The 18,915-nt window shown below is 41.8% G+C and overlaps 2 protein-coding genes across 3 annotated transcripts; both read right to left on the reverse strand.

Moving 5' to 3' along the window:
- Window positions 1–365: 365 nt before the first annotated feature.
- fam199x (family with sequence similarity 199, X-linked) lies at window positions 366–7,931 on the reverse strand. Of its 2 annotated transcripts, none has more exons than XM_063190676.1 (7): window positions 7,611–7,931; window positions 5,653–5,837; window positions 4,819–5,035; window positions 3,774–3,926; window positions 3,444–3,605; window positions 2,547–2,819; window positions 366–2,368 (listed from the first exon to the last, which is right to left on the reverse strand). In XM_063190676.1, exons 2-7 carry the CDS (start codon window positions 5,814–5,816, stop codon window positions 2,192–2,194), a joined length of 1,146 nt encoding a protein of 381 aa, XP_063046746.1. In that variant the 5' UTR covers window positions 5,817–5,837; window positions 7,611–7,931; the 3' UTR covers window positions 366–2,191. The 2 variants fall into 2 exon arrangements, with proteins under 2 accessions (XP_063046746.1, XP_063046747.1); XM_063190677.1 differs by lacking the exon at window positions 7,611–7,931 and adding an exon at window positions 7,413–7,587.
- A 5,820-nt stretch (window positions 7,932–13,751) lies between these two features.
- Window positions 13,752–18,683, reverse strand: commd5 (COMM domain containing 5). Its single transcript, XM_063189554.1, has 7 exons — window positions 18,289–18,683; window positions 16,182–16,342; window positions 15,865–15,893; window positions 15,661–15,711; window positions 15,491–15,583; window positions 14,945–15,020; window positions 13,752–14,095 (listed from the first exon to the last, which is right to left on the reverse strand). The coding sequence occupies exons 1-7, from the start codon at window positions 18,413–18,415 to the stop codon at window positions 13,994–13,996; spliced, it is 639 nt and encodes a 212-aa protein (XP_063045624.1). The 5' UTR covers window positions 18,416–18,683; the 3' UTR covers window positions 13,752–13,993.
- Between the last annotated feature and the right edge of the window lie 232 nt (window positions 18,684–18,915).

Here is an 18,915-nt window from a genome sequence, read left to right on the forward strand (position 1 = left end):
TTCTTGAATATCGTCCTCCATGACCTCTATGTCTTGCTTGGCACCAGCCATCATCCAATGCATTGATTCAAGATAGTACAATAGTGTAAATGCTGTGTGCCATCCTGCATAATCTTGCATTTCCAGCAGATTGTGGCATTATTTTGCATGGCATTTTGTCTATTTTTTTTACTCAGTACTCAGGCCAGGTTCCAGTGTAATTGAGTAAAGTACTTGGGTCAAAATGTACTCAAGTACAAGTAAAAGTATTACTTTTAAAAACTACTTTAAAAGTACAAAGTACTCATAAAAGCTACTCAAGTACAATACTTGAGTAAATGTAATTAGTTATTTTCCACCCCTGAATATCACAAGTATAACAAGAGTGTCTATAAATGTTTATTTGAAACAAACATATATGTTTTGTTGACATACATTATTTTCTACTCTAGTACAAAACAAATGTGCTTTGACAATGAAGGAACATGAACTCCTTCAACAAATCATACCGACAACACCAAAGATGGTTAATGTACAAGTTTGACTGTACAGTATAAGTGATATTTCAGACCAAAGCTAAAACATGTTAAAGAGCTAAAACTTTACAGTTCAAATAACATGATACATAAAGATTGACATATTCAAATATTTTTGAATACTTCTATGAGTGATGGGCTTTGGAATAAGGAAATAAGCCTTGCAAAGAACCTTTTATTTTTTTATAGGCCTACCAGTAATGGCTTGCTCCATTGCACGCAAACGTACATTACAGGTAATTAAAAATGGTTAGGAAATCCACTTTGATGGGTGTGAAATGAATGCAGTGTTTGACATTCTGTACAAGCTTTTGCATGACATGGATGCGATGCACTGTAACTGTGTGTGTACACCAGAAACGACCTAAGCTACCAAGTAGCAGAGGAGGCGTTGAAGTTTCGCCATGAATCCGCTGTTATCGCTCTGGACATGATATTGACGTATGATTTAGCATATCACATAATGGCTCTGGCTTGTCAGCCTGGGACATTCGGAAATATGAACATTCCAATTGTTTCTTGCCAAACGGTGTCAGCTTATTACCATAATATTAGCTTAAGTTTAATCACAAATTCGCTCTGGCCAACCAGGTCACTTCACTCCGGGCGAATTTGCATTGGTCGCTTTATTCACAGACCCTCCATACAGAAATATTGTAATGACCTCCGTCGATGGCGTAGGTCACTTTTGGTGTGCACGCAGCCTAATAGCGGTTTGTGCAAAAGAAAATTCTCAAGCTGTTCGACAGTGAACAATGTAATACCAAACGATGATCTGATATCACTGTAGTGGCAGCAACAAATACTTTATGAATGACTATTTTTGTTATTGTTGTTAAATACAGATTATTTTAACTTGAAAGTATTTCCAGACATAATGAATCTATGTAAGACGTTTCAGTGTTCCCCATAGATGCCTGAAGGCAAGCGTAACAATGACAAGATCAGTAAAAACCATAGATAGTAGAAAGAGGGGATGGTGAGCCATCCATTTCCTACTACAGTCTACGGTAAGAACGGGGGTCATGAATATATCCCAGAAGTGGAATGGGTCAATTCATCCTGATGAAGTCCAATACTCCAAATATTAGCGGGTCAATCTTGATGTCAACTGACCTGAATATATAATGATGCCATACGTTCAATTCTTAAGTGAGGCAACGGCAGGGGATGGGATTAGAACTGAAAAACTCATCTCCATGGGAGACTTGTAACAATGCATGTCCTTGCCAATTCTTGCAGAGACTACTCTATTTCATGCAAACGGAAGTTTCCGTCCATTTCAAACAAGACACATTTTTTTTTGGATTATGTTTAAATGACCAATGACCAGTATTAGTTGATTTGATTTGACAGTTATAATTCTTTTAGAATTATTTTGATTGACAGTCAAACGCAACCATTGTGTCCTTTCAGCGCTTGTTCTCAGCGTTGCTAAGGTACGAATCCGGAAATTTAGGGCAGAAGAATCCTCTGAGATCAATCGCGGATGCTTCAAAACCGTTGAATGTCAGTGATAACTACAGTAGTAGTTGAAGAGGAGGATATTATGTACATTAAGGAGGAAAGGTCAGGACAAGTAATGGGTGGGTAACATATCAGACGTGTGGTGTAGCGTAGCGTAGCGGGCTGCAGGAGCTATCGGCATAGGGGGAACACTGATGGATTCACTGTTGTCACATAAGAACGTCGACGTCGTCGCTGGGGTAGTCCTCGTCCTCCGTCACCTTGAGTGACATCACTTCCTCGTTGAGAAAGAGACCACTCAGGCGCTCCTTGCGTGCCTGCCGCTGTTCTTTCAGATGCCGTTTTCTCAAAGCCTTCTGCTGGAGTTTTCTTTGTTTGGAGCGTTTCTGTGGAAAAGAAAAAAAAAAATCAGATGAATACAAGCTACTCCCACAGGACACAAATAAACAAACAAAACAAAACAACAAAATTGAACAAAATTGAATGCAAGCAAGATTTTTGACAAAATTGAAATCGCATCACGTAAAATGGAAGAAAAAAAACAGAATATAAAACAGATCAAACCTTGGAGTCCCGGATGCGCTCGGCTGCAGTCGACAAGTTTCCTTCGCTGTGCGCTCGGCTGATGGAGTTGTTGCTGGTTAAGTTGGACCCAGACGTGGCGCTGCTTGCAGTGCTCACCATGCTGGCATTGCTGCTACTGGTGTTGCTCTGGCCGCTTGCAGTGCTGCTCACACAGCTGGCGCCGCCATTGGTGGCCAAACAGCGCTTCCAGCCCTCTCGGAGATTGATGCTGTTGCGCTGACGTGGCCCGTGGTCGCAGATGTAGCTCCGAACCTTATGAAAATGAACAGAAACTTATAACTGCAGCAACAACACTGCATAGTTTCAAGTAGCCTCTGTACAGTCACAACTGCTTGGACACGCCTCCAATAAATGATTATGTAAATTATTAATTCATTCTTAACATCACATCCATGCAGCTTCAAGCACATGGCTCAATGTTGCCTACACACAACATCTAGCATCAATGGGTTAAAGGCCCCAAAAAACATATTGTAGTGCCAAGGCCAAGGTGAATATTGTGTTCCACTTATTTATGTGTCTTCTAGAATTCTATGTGCCAATCAGTTTTGGGATGGGTTTTGATTGGGGTGAGGTGTCCGGGTGGGAATAATTAAGGGATTGGATCAATAACGTTCACTAACTTGTGATCCGAGCTGAGGAGAACATAATTGAGAGCAGCCGTTTGAAAGTAGTGGGGAGTTTAGGGTTAGTGAGTAGTGTTTATCGTTTTCCTGTGGGACGCCTCCTTTTGCCCGTCGTTAGGCTGTGAAAGGGTAGGTAATAAAAGAAAACCCCAAACTGTATCTGCTGCACCAGTCATCCCTTTGAAGTGGCTACCGCTCGGCGCTACATTATGTACATCTAGATCTCTTTTGAAAAATTCACGCTACTCACTTGTTTCAGCTTCTCATCCGTTAAGCAGTTTAGCTCAATAATAAATTCGCTGTCGGTGGGGGAGATCTGTGCCATGGGATCGATGATCTTGATGATGTCCAACTGTTCTCGAAGACCCATCTCTGTGCTCACTTTTCGGCTGAGATACTCAATGTATTCCACCTACAATCACAAATTGTAGAGACACATAATTAGATCTAAGACAATGACCAGTTTGTTTTTTTGTTTTTTTATAGCTCCAATTTAATGTGAGGAAAACATTCACTGTAAGTGTGGTGTATTGCATGATGATGAAAAGGCAAAAAAGGGAAGGATATTTATTAACTCGACCTGTTCATCATTGGTCATTGCACTCCAGGGAAGTTCATCCAAGTTCCTGTGAAGCTTGGTCTTTCTCTTGGAGACCAGAAGAGGGGAGCTCGGAATGCTGGGTATGACGTCAGACAACACATCACTTCCACTGGCGATGTCACTTCCAGGTAACTGAAACATTTTGAGGCACATTTTCAACTTAATTATAGAAGACGGCTATGGTACCATTTACTTCCAGTGATTGTACTAAGCTATGTTAATATAATAATGGCCATCTAAGTACTGAGTACTAATATAACTACTGAGAAGAAAATGATATGTACATTCATGTGTTATACTTGGAAATTCTGCAAATATGTGAACATCGAAAAAGGATGGACTGTTCCTTTAAAGATAAGAAAGAGGTAGGGTTGTAACAGTATTGAATTGAACTGAGAAATTGCCACATGCAGACCTACAAACCTGTCTTGTGGTGTAAGAAAGCAGAATCATGACACGCCACTTTCAAAGTTCTTAACACTTAGTTTGTGCACTCTCCGGCAACTTTGCTTGCAATATATTCAGCAAAGTAGGCTTAGAGTTTCTTGGCTCCACTTAAAATTAATTTCCGAATAGTGTCGTTGGATGTGCGTCTGCATGTTCAAAGTGTTCTCAATTATCTGTTCATAAGGAGTATGTACATAAGTACATAACGAGCCCACAATAAATCGTAGCCGACCAAAAATGTTTGGTAAATGTGAAAAAAAAAAAAATCAAATATACATTTTTTAAATCGTGGGGTGTATTGTGATACATATCAAATCACGGGTGGGTTGTATCGTCACAGCCCTAAGGATGATTATTTTATTGAAATGAATGCATGATGGGAGTTCATCACGAGCAAGTTTGATTGACAAAGGCTGGGAGAAAATGCAATAGTAAAACGTACATTTAGCAGGCTGTGGTAATATTAAATGGGGATGTGGTAACATAACATGTTTTGTTAAGAAATAGAGGTCATAGTAAATGGAGATGTGGTTACATAACATGTTTTGTTAAGAAATAGAGGGCATGGTAATCATACCTGCCATTCAAATTCACTATCAGACCAATCCCAGTAAGTGCTTATGGAGGAAGACACGTCACTGCACACGCTGCCTTCTGGAAACAAGTCAAAGGAAGTCAACTCCTGATCGTCCAGCAGGGAGAAGCTGTCATCTTGGTCTCCAACGGACACAGAGAACAGCTCCTCGCTGCACTCTGAACTTGCAACACTGGTGCCGCAGGATGTAAGATTCCATCTGCAAAACACACACAAAACACACAAACATTAAAATCTGAATCATCTGGATTTCAGATACCTGTAAATAGTCACCTGCATGAAAGACACATTGACTGATGCTATGGACTGATTCTACTGATTCAATCACTCGATTCCACACTCGACAACATGGGAAAGACCGAAGAGTTAAGTATGTAGAGACAAGATTTAGATCTGAACAAGGCTGAAACGGGCTACAAAACCACAAGCAAGAGATTGGATAATAAGGAGCCAACTGTTGTAACACACAATTTTGAATACTTCGAAACATAACTGTAACTATTTAAAGTCCTCCTTTGTCTTGTTCAACATATGCCATCTTTTATTGACCCTGTCCTGACTTTTTGGAGACCTGTAACTTAGTATTCATCAAAACTAGCACAGAAGTCTAGTAAGTCCTAACACAATAATTGTGCTCAGTTTTAACATGTTGTCTATTTTTTAACTATAACTTACTGTATGAACCTAATGTATGAATTGAATTTGGTAAATGATCTGGAAAATGATATAACTTTGTTTTTATTCTGACTAAACAAATTGTGCCAACTTCATTGGAGTTGGGGTTTGCACAAAGATGCATTAATCAACTCTATTTACCTGTTGCTGTTAAATCGATGAAGTGGATGCGTCCTATGACAAGAGGACAGCTGACATTCAAACTCGCTCATGTCTGGTGTGCCATGGTCATTCAGATTGATCCTCTGAGACAGAAGTGGGCAGGGCTCCTCCGGTGTCAGAAACTTCTCAAAAAGGTCCGACATCAGGAACAGGTTTGATATTTACTGCAGAGAGAAAGCAGGGGGAATAACAAGTTAACACAATATCACAAACACAAGGAATACATAAGACAGCATCATATCACCACTGATCTCGGCTGGGTCTGACAACGGTAACTGTTTCGTAGCCTAAGGCCAGCTTAACAAAAAAATCATCCACAGCACAGACACATTATAAATGATCCGTTTTTCTTGGTCTATTCAGGGGCCTCATTTACCAAGACTTCCGTAGTTTTCCGAATGAATCTTTGTGCATGTGAAAATCAGAAAAGATACATATGCACTCAATTTTTCAAATGTATCAGTCCATTCATACACAGGCTTTCAAGCTGATTCAAGTGGTACCTCCGTTTTCACATGAAATTTAGTACACGTGCACTTGCAGTCAGTCTTACCACATCTGAACATTTGGCGAAATGTTACTGTCGCAGCTTTTTTTGCCTGAACAAGCTTTATACATGATTTTCCCAGGTCTGATTTTCATACTGAAAGTAATTGACAAGAAATGTGTAGATGTGCCAATGTATTCAATAGGACACTGCCACCAGGCACTGAGAAGAAAATTACACGAGTTGTAGTTCCATCGCGTATTTTCACCTAACCCCGCCATAGAACTAGGGCTTCACCATAATCGCCGACCCTCCATGATAAGAGAAATAATGACTTTCGTCGCTCTGGTCGCTTTGATGTACACGCACAGTAAGATTTGACCTAATGTAAACACACAGTGATGTAAACTTTGGCAGTTTCGCATCATGGAAAGGAACAGTGGGCTAATCGTGTATTTTCAGGCATCACTAACAGTTTTGCAGACATTGGCGTACTATTTTAAACCATAGGCATAGGTGTATTTATTAACAGATTTTTTTTTTAACTCAGAATGCAAACACCGCCATTGTGTTGTTTACGTCACGATTATGACTTGTGGTTAACTTCGGCCAGGCCAAAGATAAACAAGATCTTATGACCTCTTTAATTTTACCCCAGTTCGCTTCGCCACCATTCCGATGCGTTTCATCTATTTGAGTGTATATGAAAACACTAAACGTTTTGCAGAGGACTGTCTACATGATGTAGTTGTTAGGATTCCCAGATTGACGCTCCCAACTCAGGACGCTCCCATTTCATCTCGCTCCCACTAGCCAGACTATCGGTACCACCGCCATATGACGGAGCCAGTTATCTTGTTGATGTTAGTTTTTTGTTTCTAACCCTAACCTTAACCCTAAACCTAACCCTAACCCTAAACCTAACCCTAACCCTAAATTGCTTGTATGTGGCAGTATATGATAATACGTGAAATATAATCGGGTGGGACCGCACGTCCGGGAGTGATAGAAACACCTGGGACCGCACGTCCGGGAGCGATCTCAGTTGGGAGTCTCCATCCGCTTACCGTTGTTAGTTGCTAGCAGTCCACTCGTTAGCCTAGCAGGATTATTTCGAATGGTGTGCTTACGTCAATTCAACATGGCGGTGACAAACGCAAACCTTTATTTCTGAGTTAACATAATAAATCAGCCTTTTAAGTTTAAAACCAACACAATCTACATTTTACTCGCAAATCAGACAGGTTCTTACCGACAGTATGTAGAACGAGCCTACTGTATGTACATCACCGACCTCAACGCACAGAAGCTAGTTACACTGAATTATTGAACGACGCTGTGAATGCTCCTCGACAAAAACAAGAAAAGAAGTGCTACAGACATTCCTGGCTCAGTTAGCTGTGTATGGAAGCACGCTATAGTCACCTATAAATACGAATTGATGACAAACCTGTTTGGGACTTCGTCTGGAAGTGATCTCTCCAGTTAGACAGCACTGCTAACTCCTTCCCAGCTGCGGGTGCGGGGTAGCCAACAACCATCGATATGAACGGTCAGTGTCAGTGGTATGGTTACCTACCGCGTTGACCACTCGCCTAACAACGAATGGAAGGAATGGCCCGAGTCAAATCGCAGCCATGTTTAGCCGGTATACTGTTGCCATTTATAGGTAACACGGTAATACGCACATTATCCTATAGGTGGCGGTAGCACCTATGACGGCTCTGTGAGAAATATCACGAATACTGGCCCAAGATGGAGGCGCTTTGGGTTGGTCAAAAAGCACACGGCATATGTTTTTCATATCTATGGCGAGTGATGACTCTGGGCAGACTGGAATTGTTTTCAAAATAAAAGCATGCAAAAGCAATCAACAGAATTTATTACCTGACTCTTCAAATACAGACGCATACACACACAGTATCTATTCTGTATACACATTCCCACATGAACTCAGGGGGCTCAGAAGGCAAAAGACCATAACTCACCAGATAGTAAAACTGAGGGGGGAAAAATAACATTTGGTTATAGTTACTTTCACAGTTTGAAGTGCATGCCTGTCAAAAATAATTTTACCCAAATTTGACCCTTGACCCTGGTTTTGAAGTCACTATTCTGCCTAGTGTCTAGTCTGATTGTCATCGACAATTAAATCTCTTTGAGACTTGGTCTGACCAAGCGCACAACAATTAACATTTCCCAAACGGCATGGTTGACCTGTCTCCCTTCGTTTGCTAATGGTTATATATATATATTTTTTTTTAAATATTTTAAAACTCCAACTCCCATTGTCATTGTGACACAGCACTCCACAGCACACAAGTGAACACTGCACACTGCACACAACGAAATTGCATTTATGCCTCACCCGTGCAAGGGGGCAGCCCTCAGTGGCGCCCCATGGGGAGCAGTGCGGTGGGACGGTACCTTGCTCAGGGTACCTCAGTCATGGAGGAGGATGGGGGAGAGCACTGGTTGATTGCTCCCCCCACCAACCTGGCGGGTCGGGAGTCGAACCGGCAACCTCTGGGATGCAAGTCTGACGCCCTAACCGCTCACCCATGACTGCCCATGGTTGTTTGCGTCCCGACAAAGTCGGGAACTTGGCCTGACTAGAAGCAATGCTGAAGGTGTTGTGTCACTAGGAGGGCACAGCCTGGCTATCTTATGTCGCCTTCACGGACTCAGGAGCTCTCGAGACAGCTGACGACACTGACGATCCGAGTTCTGGGCTTTGGGGCATGAACGACAGATCCCGGACCATTCGGGAATTAAGTGTTTTGTTTTGGTTCTCTTCTCTTTTCTTTTTTTTTGTTTTTCTTTTCATCCCCACTTGAGCCTCCACTTCCACAACATATCGTTTTAGCTTAGAGAAGCCTAAATTAAACAAGACCAGTATTACTGACATATAGTACATCTGCAATTGAATGACATTGACTGGTGTTGTTGATAGTGATTACAAGATGATATTTTAGCATTTGTGATATTGTTTGCATGCCAGTTGCGTGCATGGGCGCCATGTTGGTGACGCGTGCGTTGTCACTGAAAACGTCAGCTCGGGAACTTGTTATATTATAGTTCGTTCAAAAAGTCAAGAATCCCAAGAAAGCCGACCTAAAACCTCGGGAAAGTGGGAGTGAACATTTGGTGACGCAATGTCAGATCGATAATTATCGAGGTTGATCTCAGGCGGAAGTATAGAACAACGAGTTCCCGAGCTTATGTTTTGTGTGACAACACACGCATCATCAACATGGCACCCATGCATGCAACTGACATGTAAACAGTAACATAATGCTAAAATATCGTCTCGTAATCACTATTGCAACACCAGTTAATGTCATTCAATTGCAGATGCACATATGACAGCAATGCTTGTCTCTAACTGTTTAATTTAGCTTACTTCAGCTAAAATGATATGTCGTGGGTGTGGAGGCTCAAGTGGAGGTGAAAAAAAGAAAAGAGAACCAAAACAAAACAGGCATGATTCCCGATTGTTCCGGGATCAGTGGCGTTCATGCGCCAAAGTCCAGAACTCGGTTGTCACATGAGCAGTGTCGTCAGCTGTCTCGAGAGGTGCCGAGATCGTGAAGGCACCATTAGTCTAGGCAATAGGTGCAATATAATGGGAGAATCGCTCGGAAGGTGATAAAAGCGTGAAACTTGGCACACATGTTCATTAGGACATGCTTATTAATTTCAGGGGTGGAGCCACTCAGAATTCATCCTATATTCAGAATTCATCATATATCCTTCCACCTGAGATCTAGCCTGGTTTCTACAAGACCTCTGTGTGTGTGTGTGTTTTCAGCTCTGGAGCCCCCTGGTGGCGCTCCAAACGAGAAATCTCAACAGGACATTGCGTCACCAAATGTTCACGTCCACTTTTCGAGGCACATTTTTGACGCTTTTGCTATGCAGGGCGCATGTGCACTTTGCCATTTCAATGCATTTTGGTTAGAATTTTCTTCCATTTTAAATCTGAATAATGTCATAAGTAGTCGCTATGACCAGATGTCATGTTTGCTGTTAAATCGTTAATCAGACACAAGTATGACTACTTGAGAGCATGTTACCATCTCTCGTTCACGGATATTGCATTGCACCGTACGCCACGTACACTACTCCATAGGCCTAAAACTACATATCTAGAAACAAATGTCAAACCAGCTCTGCCTTGCAGGCCAACTAATGAACCCCTAAAAGGAAATGCACAAAATTGGCTATGCATTAGCATGCAAATACTGCAGGACCACTATTTCGGACATACAATTTCATACAAATTCAGTTCAGCATTTAATACCATAATACCACAACAACTCATCAGAAAACTGGACAAACTAGGTTTCAGCACCTCCCTCTGCAACTGGCTGCTGGACTTCCTGATGCAGAGACCACAAGCAGTACGGGTAGGGAATAACACCTCAAGCACCCTGACCCTGAGCACGGGGGCTCCGCAAGGTTGTGTTCTCAGCCCCCTGCTGTTCACGCTGCTGACACATGACTGCACAACGACCCACAGCACTAACCATCTAGTGAAGTTTGCGGATGATACAACACTGGTGGGCCTCATCACTAAGGGCGATGAGACCCACTACAGAGAAGAAGTAGACCTGCTGGCCAGATGGTGCAAAGACAACAACCTCCTGCTGAATGTCAACAAGACCAAGGAGATTGTTGTCAACTTTCAGAGGGTCCAAAAACAACTGCCACCACTGACCATCGACGGTGATGCTGTGGAGAGAGTGAGCAGCACCAAGTTCCTTGGAGTGCACATCAGCGACGACCTCTCTTGGACCACCAACACTACATCACTGGCGAAGAAGGCCCATCAGCGTCTCTACTTCTTGCGCAAACTAAAGAAGGCAAGTGCTACACCCTCCATCATGACAACATTCTACAGAGGAACCATAGAGAGCGTCGTGTCCAGCTGCATCACAGTGTGGGGAGGAAGCTGCACGGAGAAAAACAGGAAGACACTCCAGCGTGTTGTGAACACAGCGAAGAAGATCATTGGAGTACCACTCCCCTCCCTGCAGGACATTTACACCGCACGCCTCACCCGAAAAGCACTGATGATCATCAAAGACACAAGCCACCCTGCACACAAACTGTTCAGCCTCCTGCCCTCTGGAAAGAGGTACAGGCGCCTCCGTTCCCGTACCACCAGGCTTGCAAGCAGCACGATGCATCAAGCAATCAAGATACTGAACACTCAACCCACTCTCCCTTCACTGTCAGCCTCTAGCCAGCCAGGCCACTGACAACGCTCCCCCCCCTCATCCCCACCACCATATCTGCGACTGAACATTCCACCTGCACTACTACATCTGTGACTGAACTTTCAACCTGCACTAACTCAAAACATACACATGCACACACACACACACACACACACACACACACAAGCACACTGCACTTTCTGCACTAAACCCAAACATACACACACTGACACACAACTCATACTCACACACATACACACACACACACACACACACACAGGTACACACACACAGACGCACACCGCACTTTCTACCTGCACTAAACACACACACACACACACACACACACACACACACACACACACACACGCACACAAAACACATACAAACACACACACACACACACACACATACTGCTGCTGGTGTATTTAATAAAAACCTTTTTTAATTATTTATTTCTTCAAATGCTACTATTACTATGTCAGAACGCTATAAAGGACTTTTAGAAAAAGAACAACAAAATACCTCCTCTTAATGTATGTTCTCTACAAGTCTTCTGTTGTCCAGTCTTGCACTTTAAATGTCTGTATGAGCAATGTCTACGTCCATACTGTCTATGTCCATGTATGAGTACTGTCTATGTCTATACTGTCTATGTCCTTAACTAGATTAGTCTATGTCTGCATGGGAGAGCAAGAAACGCAATTTCAAATTCTTTGTATGACCAGTGCATGTAAAGAAATTGACAATAAACTTGACTTGACTTGACAAGAGAATAGCCAAGTCTGCATTTTAACGGCACCACTGGATCGCTGGGAAGAGACTTGGGAGATAGCTACAAAATGGATCAGAAGAAGATACAAAAATGTTAATCAAACGGTCATTACAGAGGCAGGAACACACATCAAAGAAATCATTACACACCAGCTTAATTCTAGTATGGGTGGCCTGGGCACCTTAAGCGCGACCACGAAAAATAGCGAGCCGGCACGCCCGACCTCTGGGCCCAGTATTTCCTGCAACTCGGACCCTGACCCAGGGGAGGGTACGAGCTGCCAATTCCATGTTTTCCATCTTGTGAAAATTGTCACATGCAGATCTAAAAAAAAGGTAAATAAATACATTTATTTATTTATTTTAAAGATCAGTTTTAAAGTTCAGGGGCTCTCATGGTTTGACCTGAGTTCGAAGACTCCACTCATTCACCCTTCACATAGCCTAGCCTCCTCTCTTCATCAACTGTCCAATACAGATCCCTGTAAAAATATAAAAACCACCATGCACAACTAACATCCCAAGTAAATAATAACTGAAAAAAATACACACTACCTGTATACAATGGTGATGGAAAAAAGTTTCAGAATCAGAATCAGTTGTACTTTCATGGACAGTTGATGGCAGTGTGAAAGGAGCTGTGTATGGTAGTTTTGCTGTGCAGGGATCTGTATCGGGCAGTTAAAGAGAGCAGGCTGAAAGAGGTGAAAGAATATCTCACAAGGTGATACAAGCATGAAACTGTTGTTCATGAGGTCTTGCTTAACAATTTCAGGGGTGAAACGTTGATGCTGTTGCTAAGGAAAATATTGTACAGAGCAACTGCTGGTATGCAATGTATGGCACAAACATGTTGATGAATTCGCCATCAGCCCGAGTCTGAACGGATGGGGCCTTTGATAGGGTAGCATAAGTAGGGCCTACCTACGACACCTTAACATACAGACTAAAATGCTGCACATGTCTTGAAAGAAAGTAGGACACACGCCTGTGTTTTAAAGGTGCACTCGTTGTGTAATATTTTTAGTAGCTCATTTCCAAAATTCATGCTGCCCAGTCAAAAGTGTTACTTTCTAAACAAATATACCACCACCATCAAATTCTAAGTATTCATTATGGCTGGTAAAATTGCATTTTTCATACATGAAAAGGGCAATCTTCTCCATGGTCCGCCATTTTGAATTTCAAGAAATAGCCATTTTTAGCTGAGAAAATTGCTGTACTTAGGCCATACTAGTAAATATTAGTTTATTGTGTAGTAAATATTCATGAAAAGATCATATTTGCCAATAAGCAGCACTGTTTCAATGAGCATGGTAGTTGCAATACCTACTCTAGCCACATCCTAGTGCACCTCTAAGTATACAGTAGTCGAACACGTGGATATTTACAATCAACTGATAGGAAAAGCCTAACATGTCATCAATGTAGAACAAGTTTTCTGATGGGGGGCAGCAGGCTCTTGAAGAGCAACTCTTCAAAATGGCATGAATATCAAATATAGTGTGTATTTGACTGAACACACTACATCCTCCACCCTCTGTAACTGTGTCATAGAAGAACACACTAGGACAGTCAAAACAATACAAAATGTATTACTTCAAATTTGGTACAAATTTTAATAATTAAATTCATAGTATTTCATTCAAATTCACATTCATTAAAAAAAACATTTAATTCAAATATTTTTTCAGATCAGTTGACATATAAAGATTCACAAAGCAGAGGCAGTAGGCTACATTAAGACTAGTCCGCTTAAATTGTTTTATACATTTAATACTCTTTACAGATTTCTAATGGCAGACGGCATTGCAGTCAAAGTATGGGAACTGGCATTTCAAGCTTGAATCTTGAGAATACTTTTTTTCTCAAGGTCAGTCATCTCCTTGAGAATGAGTGCAATGTTGTAACGCAATTCTTGAAACTTCGAAATGGGAATCTAGAAGACAATAAAATGAAGGAATTAGCAGAGTAGTTCCACATAGTTCTGCAATGTGCACTCATAGGTGTGAAGGAGCTGCACATTAGTTTACTTTTAGAAGGCATGACTGTCTAGCTACCACCGGAGCCCTGGAATTCAGAGCTGTGAAAACCGCGGTACAGGAAGTAGGTTGATGACATTACTAACGCAGATTCAAATAATTCTAGGCCTCTACTTTCTTTTTGCTAGAGATATGACAAGCAAAGATGAGGTAAAAAATGAATTCAAATTCATTTTATTTACATTGCACTTTCTGTGGTTGATGCTCACTTCCTGGAACTATTTTGGAACTATGTCAATAACGATTTGTGCGTCAAGGGCTCCATGATCTGCCATCTTGTTGTAAAAATGAAACACAGAGGTCAATGGGATTAGCCTAACTCTTACTTCCATGGCTCTGGTTACCACTTGTCTGACTATGCCAACAATAAATGTTCATCTTTTACAATCCATATGTAATGGAGTGTACAATACAGTTGACACAAGACTCAGACCTTGATGCAAGTCACCATTGTTATCTGAAACAATAGTTTTGAGGGGACGCTGTGGCGCAGCGCGCTAAGCCCCCCGCATATGGGTTTGCGTGCCCATGGGGACCCAGGTTCGAGTCCATCCTGGGTCATTTCCCAACCCCTATGCCATACCTCTCTCCTCGCTCATTTCCTGCCTCCACTGTCTGGTCATAGTAAAGGCCCAAAAAACAACAACACTACTACTACAATTTCCAGAACAAGCTTCCCAAATAAGGCTGTGCCACTCTCTGTCTGTTTTTTTAATGTGAAATGACATTAGGACACAGCTGTTTACCTCAATGTGATGTCTGGTGTCATCGGAGAGCTTCACCTCTGTGAGTATAGAGGGTTGCAGCGCCCGGGCAATAGAGCTTCACAGAAGAGAACAAATCATTTGTTATACTTCAGGGTACCATCTGATAATTAACTGTTTAAAATTACAGGACTTAATAGCACTTTCTGTAAGAGGTCCATGATTCTGGTCAGACTGTGTAGGTGTTGCGTTAGGCCTGGGATACGCTTGCTGTGTGACATACTTACAAAAGACCTATCAGAGCACTAAGCACAATACAATAGGTATCATATAGGAGGCAGATAGCCAATGGGGCGCTCATTAACATTTTCCACCACTGTTTGACTCTACCGCAACCTCAACATGGAAGTTTGGCCCTTGCAGTTTTGCCAATATTGCACACGTCTGTGCCACTTGTGTGAGGTGTCCTACCGTGCGAAAAATGTACAGCAAATACGCATGGCAACGTATTTTGTGCAAGAAATGTGCATATGCACATGTATCCTACAGCAAGCATATCCCAGGCCTTACAGAAAAAAGTTAAACTACCTTGTTGAAATAGCTACATCCACTCGCCAATTGAATTCCTTGATGCATGGAAGGTCTGCAACTTGTGGAGTACCCACAGATTCCAATGGGCGTCTAAAATGACATTGAACTTGTTTTCAGAGTGAACTACAAAAAATAAATCAGGCAAAAATCACAGCTGATTTACCTACCTGTTTCCAAAAACAACACTAGAAAAGTCTGCGATAAATTCTTCTGATATCCTGTAAACAAAACAAATATTCATATATTAAGCATTAGTTGGTAGCACTTTTCAGATCACAAAATGATGCACTGCAACTGCAACATTAGCTCATTAACGTTGTTCTGAAGTACAATGTATCGTTGGATAGCCCGGCCATTATTGGAAATAATACCTTAGTGTCCTCAAGTCCTCTTGAAAGACCTTTAAATAAGAGATTTAAGATTTGGTGATTATGAAATACAAGTTAAGACATGTGTCCCACCCTCCTCCATCAGTAAGTTACTGACTTTACCAGTTATTGATTTAGTAAGTAAGTAAGTACATTTTACTCGTAAAGCACATTTAAAAACAGTGCAAACTTGACCCAAAGTGCTGTACAGTGTCAGGGTACAAAAAGAAAAACTAAAACTAACTAACTAAATAAATAAAAGCAATAAAGCATATCAGTAGCATGTGGTAAGAAAACATTTTAGCAGCATATTGATTTACCTCCTGTTTAAAAGTTGACTTTGGAAGGCGTAACGCTTCTTTCAGCAGACCAAACATTCCAGCAATTATATGGTTTAATGCCTCCTCTGGGACGGTGCCACTCTCAAGAATAGCCTTCACTTCTCCACAACAGTTCTTGCCTTCAATAGCGTTCACCACAGCTGTTTAATATAAAAAGGAAAAACAGTGTTTGCTGTTAGTGAACAGACATTTTAATATGATTTTGAAAAAGTTATTTTGGATTGTTGCAAAAGCAACATTGCAATAGAGCACTGCATCTCAGTCATCACAGCATTTTCTGTAAAATACTATGCAAGCAGCAGCAGGCTGGTACCATAGGAGTCAATGATAATTGTTGGCTTGAAACTCGGTGTAACATCACATAACGAAGGGTCTGAAAATTAGGGAGTGTCGGATGTAAATGAATCTGAAGCATATTCTCTATTCGATTTCAACGCTTTCCTCTTTACACACAACAAAGGGCTATAGTAAGGTCCAGCACCACTATGAGGGGAAATAAAATAGAAGAGAACCCTGAAACACTTATTTGGGGGTACTAACTGTTTTTCTTGGTGAAGAATGTAAGTGACGTCAGTAGAGATGCATGTGGCCACCAGTCTGAGCAAATGTTGTGTGTAAATGGTTCATTGGTTCTATGTTATTAACAACAACATGCTGCTGAGGGCATGGGGAGGCAGTGTGGCGGATCCTCTGGGGGCTCCTATTAACAACAGGCAACACCTGCTAACATCAAGGGCCGCATCAGACATATGCACTATTATGTTGCCAGTCTGATGCAAACCCCCATGGCATGGAGTTGAAACAGCAAGTTTTTTTGGCAAATAAAGCGTATATAACCATTTCAACTGAAGACAAACACACACACACAATACTGTAACAAGGAGACACAACAGCTGTCAGAGGTGGCAAACTGGTCCCCTTGCCAGTGGCTTTGTGTTTGATGGAGCAGTACTACTTTTGCTATGCAGCACGCATGCACACTTTGCCATTTCAATGCATTTCGAATGCCCTGAAATGGCAAAGTGTGCATACGCGCTGCACAACAAAAGCATCACTACCATCCATCAAAAAACGAACCCAATGTCTGATGCATGTGGTGTGTTTGGCACCACAGTCAGGTGACCCTTAACACTGCGGGCAGGCACAGACATACCTAGCGGTTAATAAACAATTATAAAAAGCACCACCGCAGTGTAGTTTGTCCTTGCCCTATGTGCCATTAGACACAGACTGCTTCGGCCTATAACGTTGAAGGGGGCTCGAACCTTACTATATACTATATCAAACAATACTATAATAATAACCCAATGCCAATGTTTCATCAGCTGGAGTTCAACTTTTGTTGTTGTTGTTTTTTTAAGCAAGGGTTGCCTTGTTGTGATATCACTTGACAGTATCAGTAATAACAGCCTATTGCAAGATTTTTGCAGCTCGATGTTTTGTGTCCAAATTACTGCATATTGTTGTATTTCCATGTGAAACCTTACATTCACTGCCTAAAACGACAGTAATACTAACTACAGTAAAACTGTTTTCTCAATGTAATGATGATACAGTAGACAAGACCCATCTAGCTGTAAAACAACATATCCTCAGCAGTTTGTGACGTGCATGGCATAGCAGACAAGACTTTGATGGCATCATGTATAGCCAGGTGGAGAAATGGTCCTGACTCCTGTCAGATATTTCCTCTGCCTATGCATCGCACGCAGAAGGCAGAACGATCATGACGTCGTCGAATAGCATTTTCTGGGATTATAGGCGTTACATTTCATGCTATTTGGACTAATCTCATGACAACTGCTGGTGCATTGGCGTCTCGAATCAGAGTGTCAGAAAACCTAGCTGCGCTCACTATTGTTGTCATTCACAGAATGGGAACCCCAAGAGGTCACGCCTCACGTCCATACACATCAATGGGCACGCTGTGTAACACAATGTTTGATTACCTTGCACCAGTTGCACTAGTTAGGTAGGTTACACTACAGACAACATTGTGTCATTTCTGAAAAGTGGCAGCCCTAGTCACACTTTCTGTTCCCCATTCCAGTATGTTCATTATTGCCCAAAAAAAACCCCAACATACCTTTAAGTATGCAGCGAAAACGTTCCTTGTCTAGTCCTCGCAGATATTTGGACATGAGCTCAACCTCTGGAATTATTCTACTGCCTAAAAAGGTTTCCCCCGGTCCTTTCCCATAGCCCGAAGTCATCTCGCTGGGAAATGAAAGCTAGATTTTGTTCTAGCCTAGCACTGCAAGAAAATACCTCAGCTGCCGTCCTTTAAAAGTTCTATGAAAAGACTGGTTCTACCGCAGAAAGTCTAGGAAGGAACTGTGCGGTTCTGTCTTAGGTTTTTTTAAGTTCCAAAGGGGCTGTGGTGGTTCTATCACAGATTCTGTACGGGTTGTGGTTCTACGAGGTTCTGGTCACGCGCAGATGAAAACAACGCAGCAAGAGGGTACTTCCGTTATGTTAGCATTCAGTGGAATTGTTCCACAATAAGAGTGGTCTACTTTGAGAAGTGGACTCTATTGTCCACTTTGAGTTATGGAAACATTATTGTCTACTACATCCCTGTATTGCATAATGGTTAAGCAATCCACCTGTCTGCATACAAAACATTCTGACCAAATGTCCAGCTTAATTTGCAGAAATTCCGCCCCAGTCGATACAAAACCTACTAAATTGTTAATTGAGTTGCCTACTGTCA

The sequence above is a fragment of the Engraulis encrasicolus genome, chromosome 23 (assembly GCF_034702125.1).
Source record: "Engraulis encrasicolus isolate BLACKSEA-1 chromosome 23, IST_EnEncr_1.0, whole genome shotgun sequence".
NCBI lineage: Eukaryota > Metazoa > Chordata > Actinopteri > Clupeiformes > Engraulidae > Engraulis > Engraulis encrasicolus.

Excerpts from the sequence above, each read along its gene's own strand:
- fam199x (XM_063190676.1), bottom strand. The coding sequence starts at position 5,816 with ATGTCGGACCTTTTTGAGAAGTTTCTGACACCGGAGGAGCCCTGCCCA. Across the intron at positions 3,927-4,818 it reads ATAGTGAATTTGAATGGCAG|TTACCTGGAAGTGACATCGC; the intron begins GTATGATTACCA and ends AAAATGTTTCAG. Across the intron at positions 2,820-3,443 it reads CGGATGAGAAGCTGAAACAA|GTTCGGAGCTACATCTGCGA; the intron begins GTGAGTAGCGTG and ends CATTTTCATAAG.
- commd5 (XM_063189554.1), bottom strand. The coding sequence starts at position 18,415 with ATGACTTCGGGCTATGGGAAAGGACCGGGGGAAACCTTTTTAGGCAGT. Across the intron at positions 15,894-16,181 it reads AGTCAACTTTTAAACAGGAG|GTCTTTCAAGAGGACTTGAG; the intron begins GTAAATCAATAT and ends TCTTATTTAAAG. Across the intron at positions 15,712-15,864 it reads GAGGACTTGAGGACACTAAG|GATATCAGAAGAATTTATCG; the intron begins GTATTATTTCCA and ends TTTTGTTTACAG.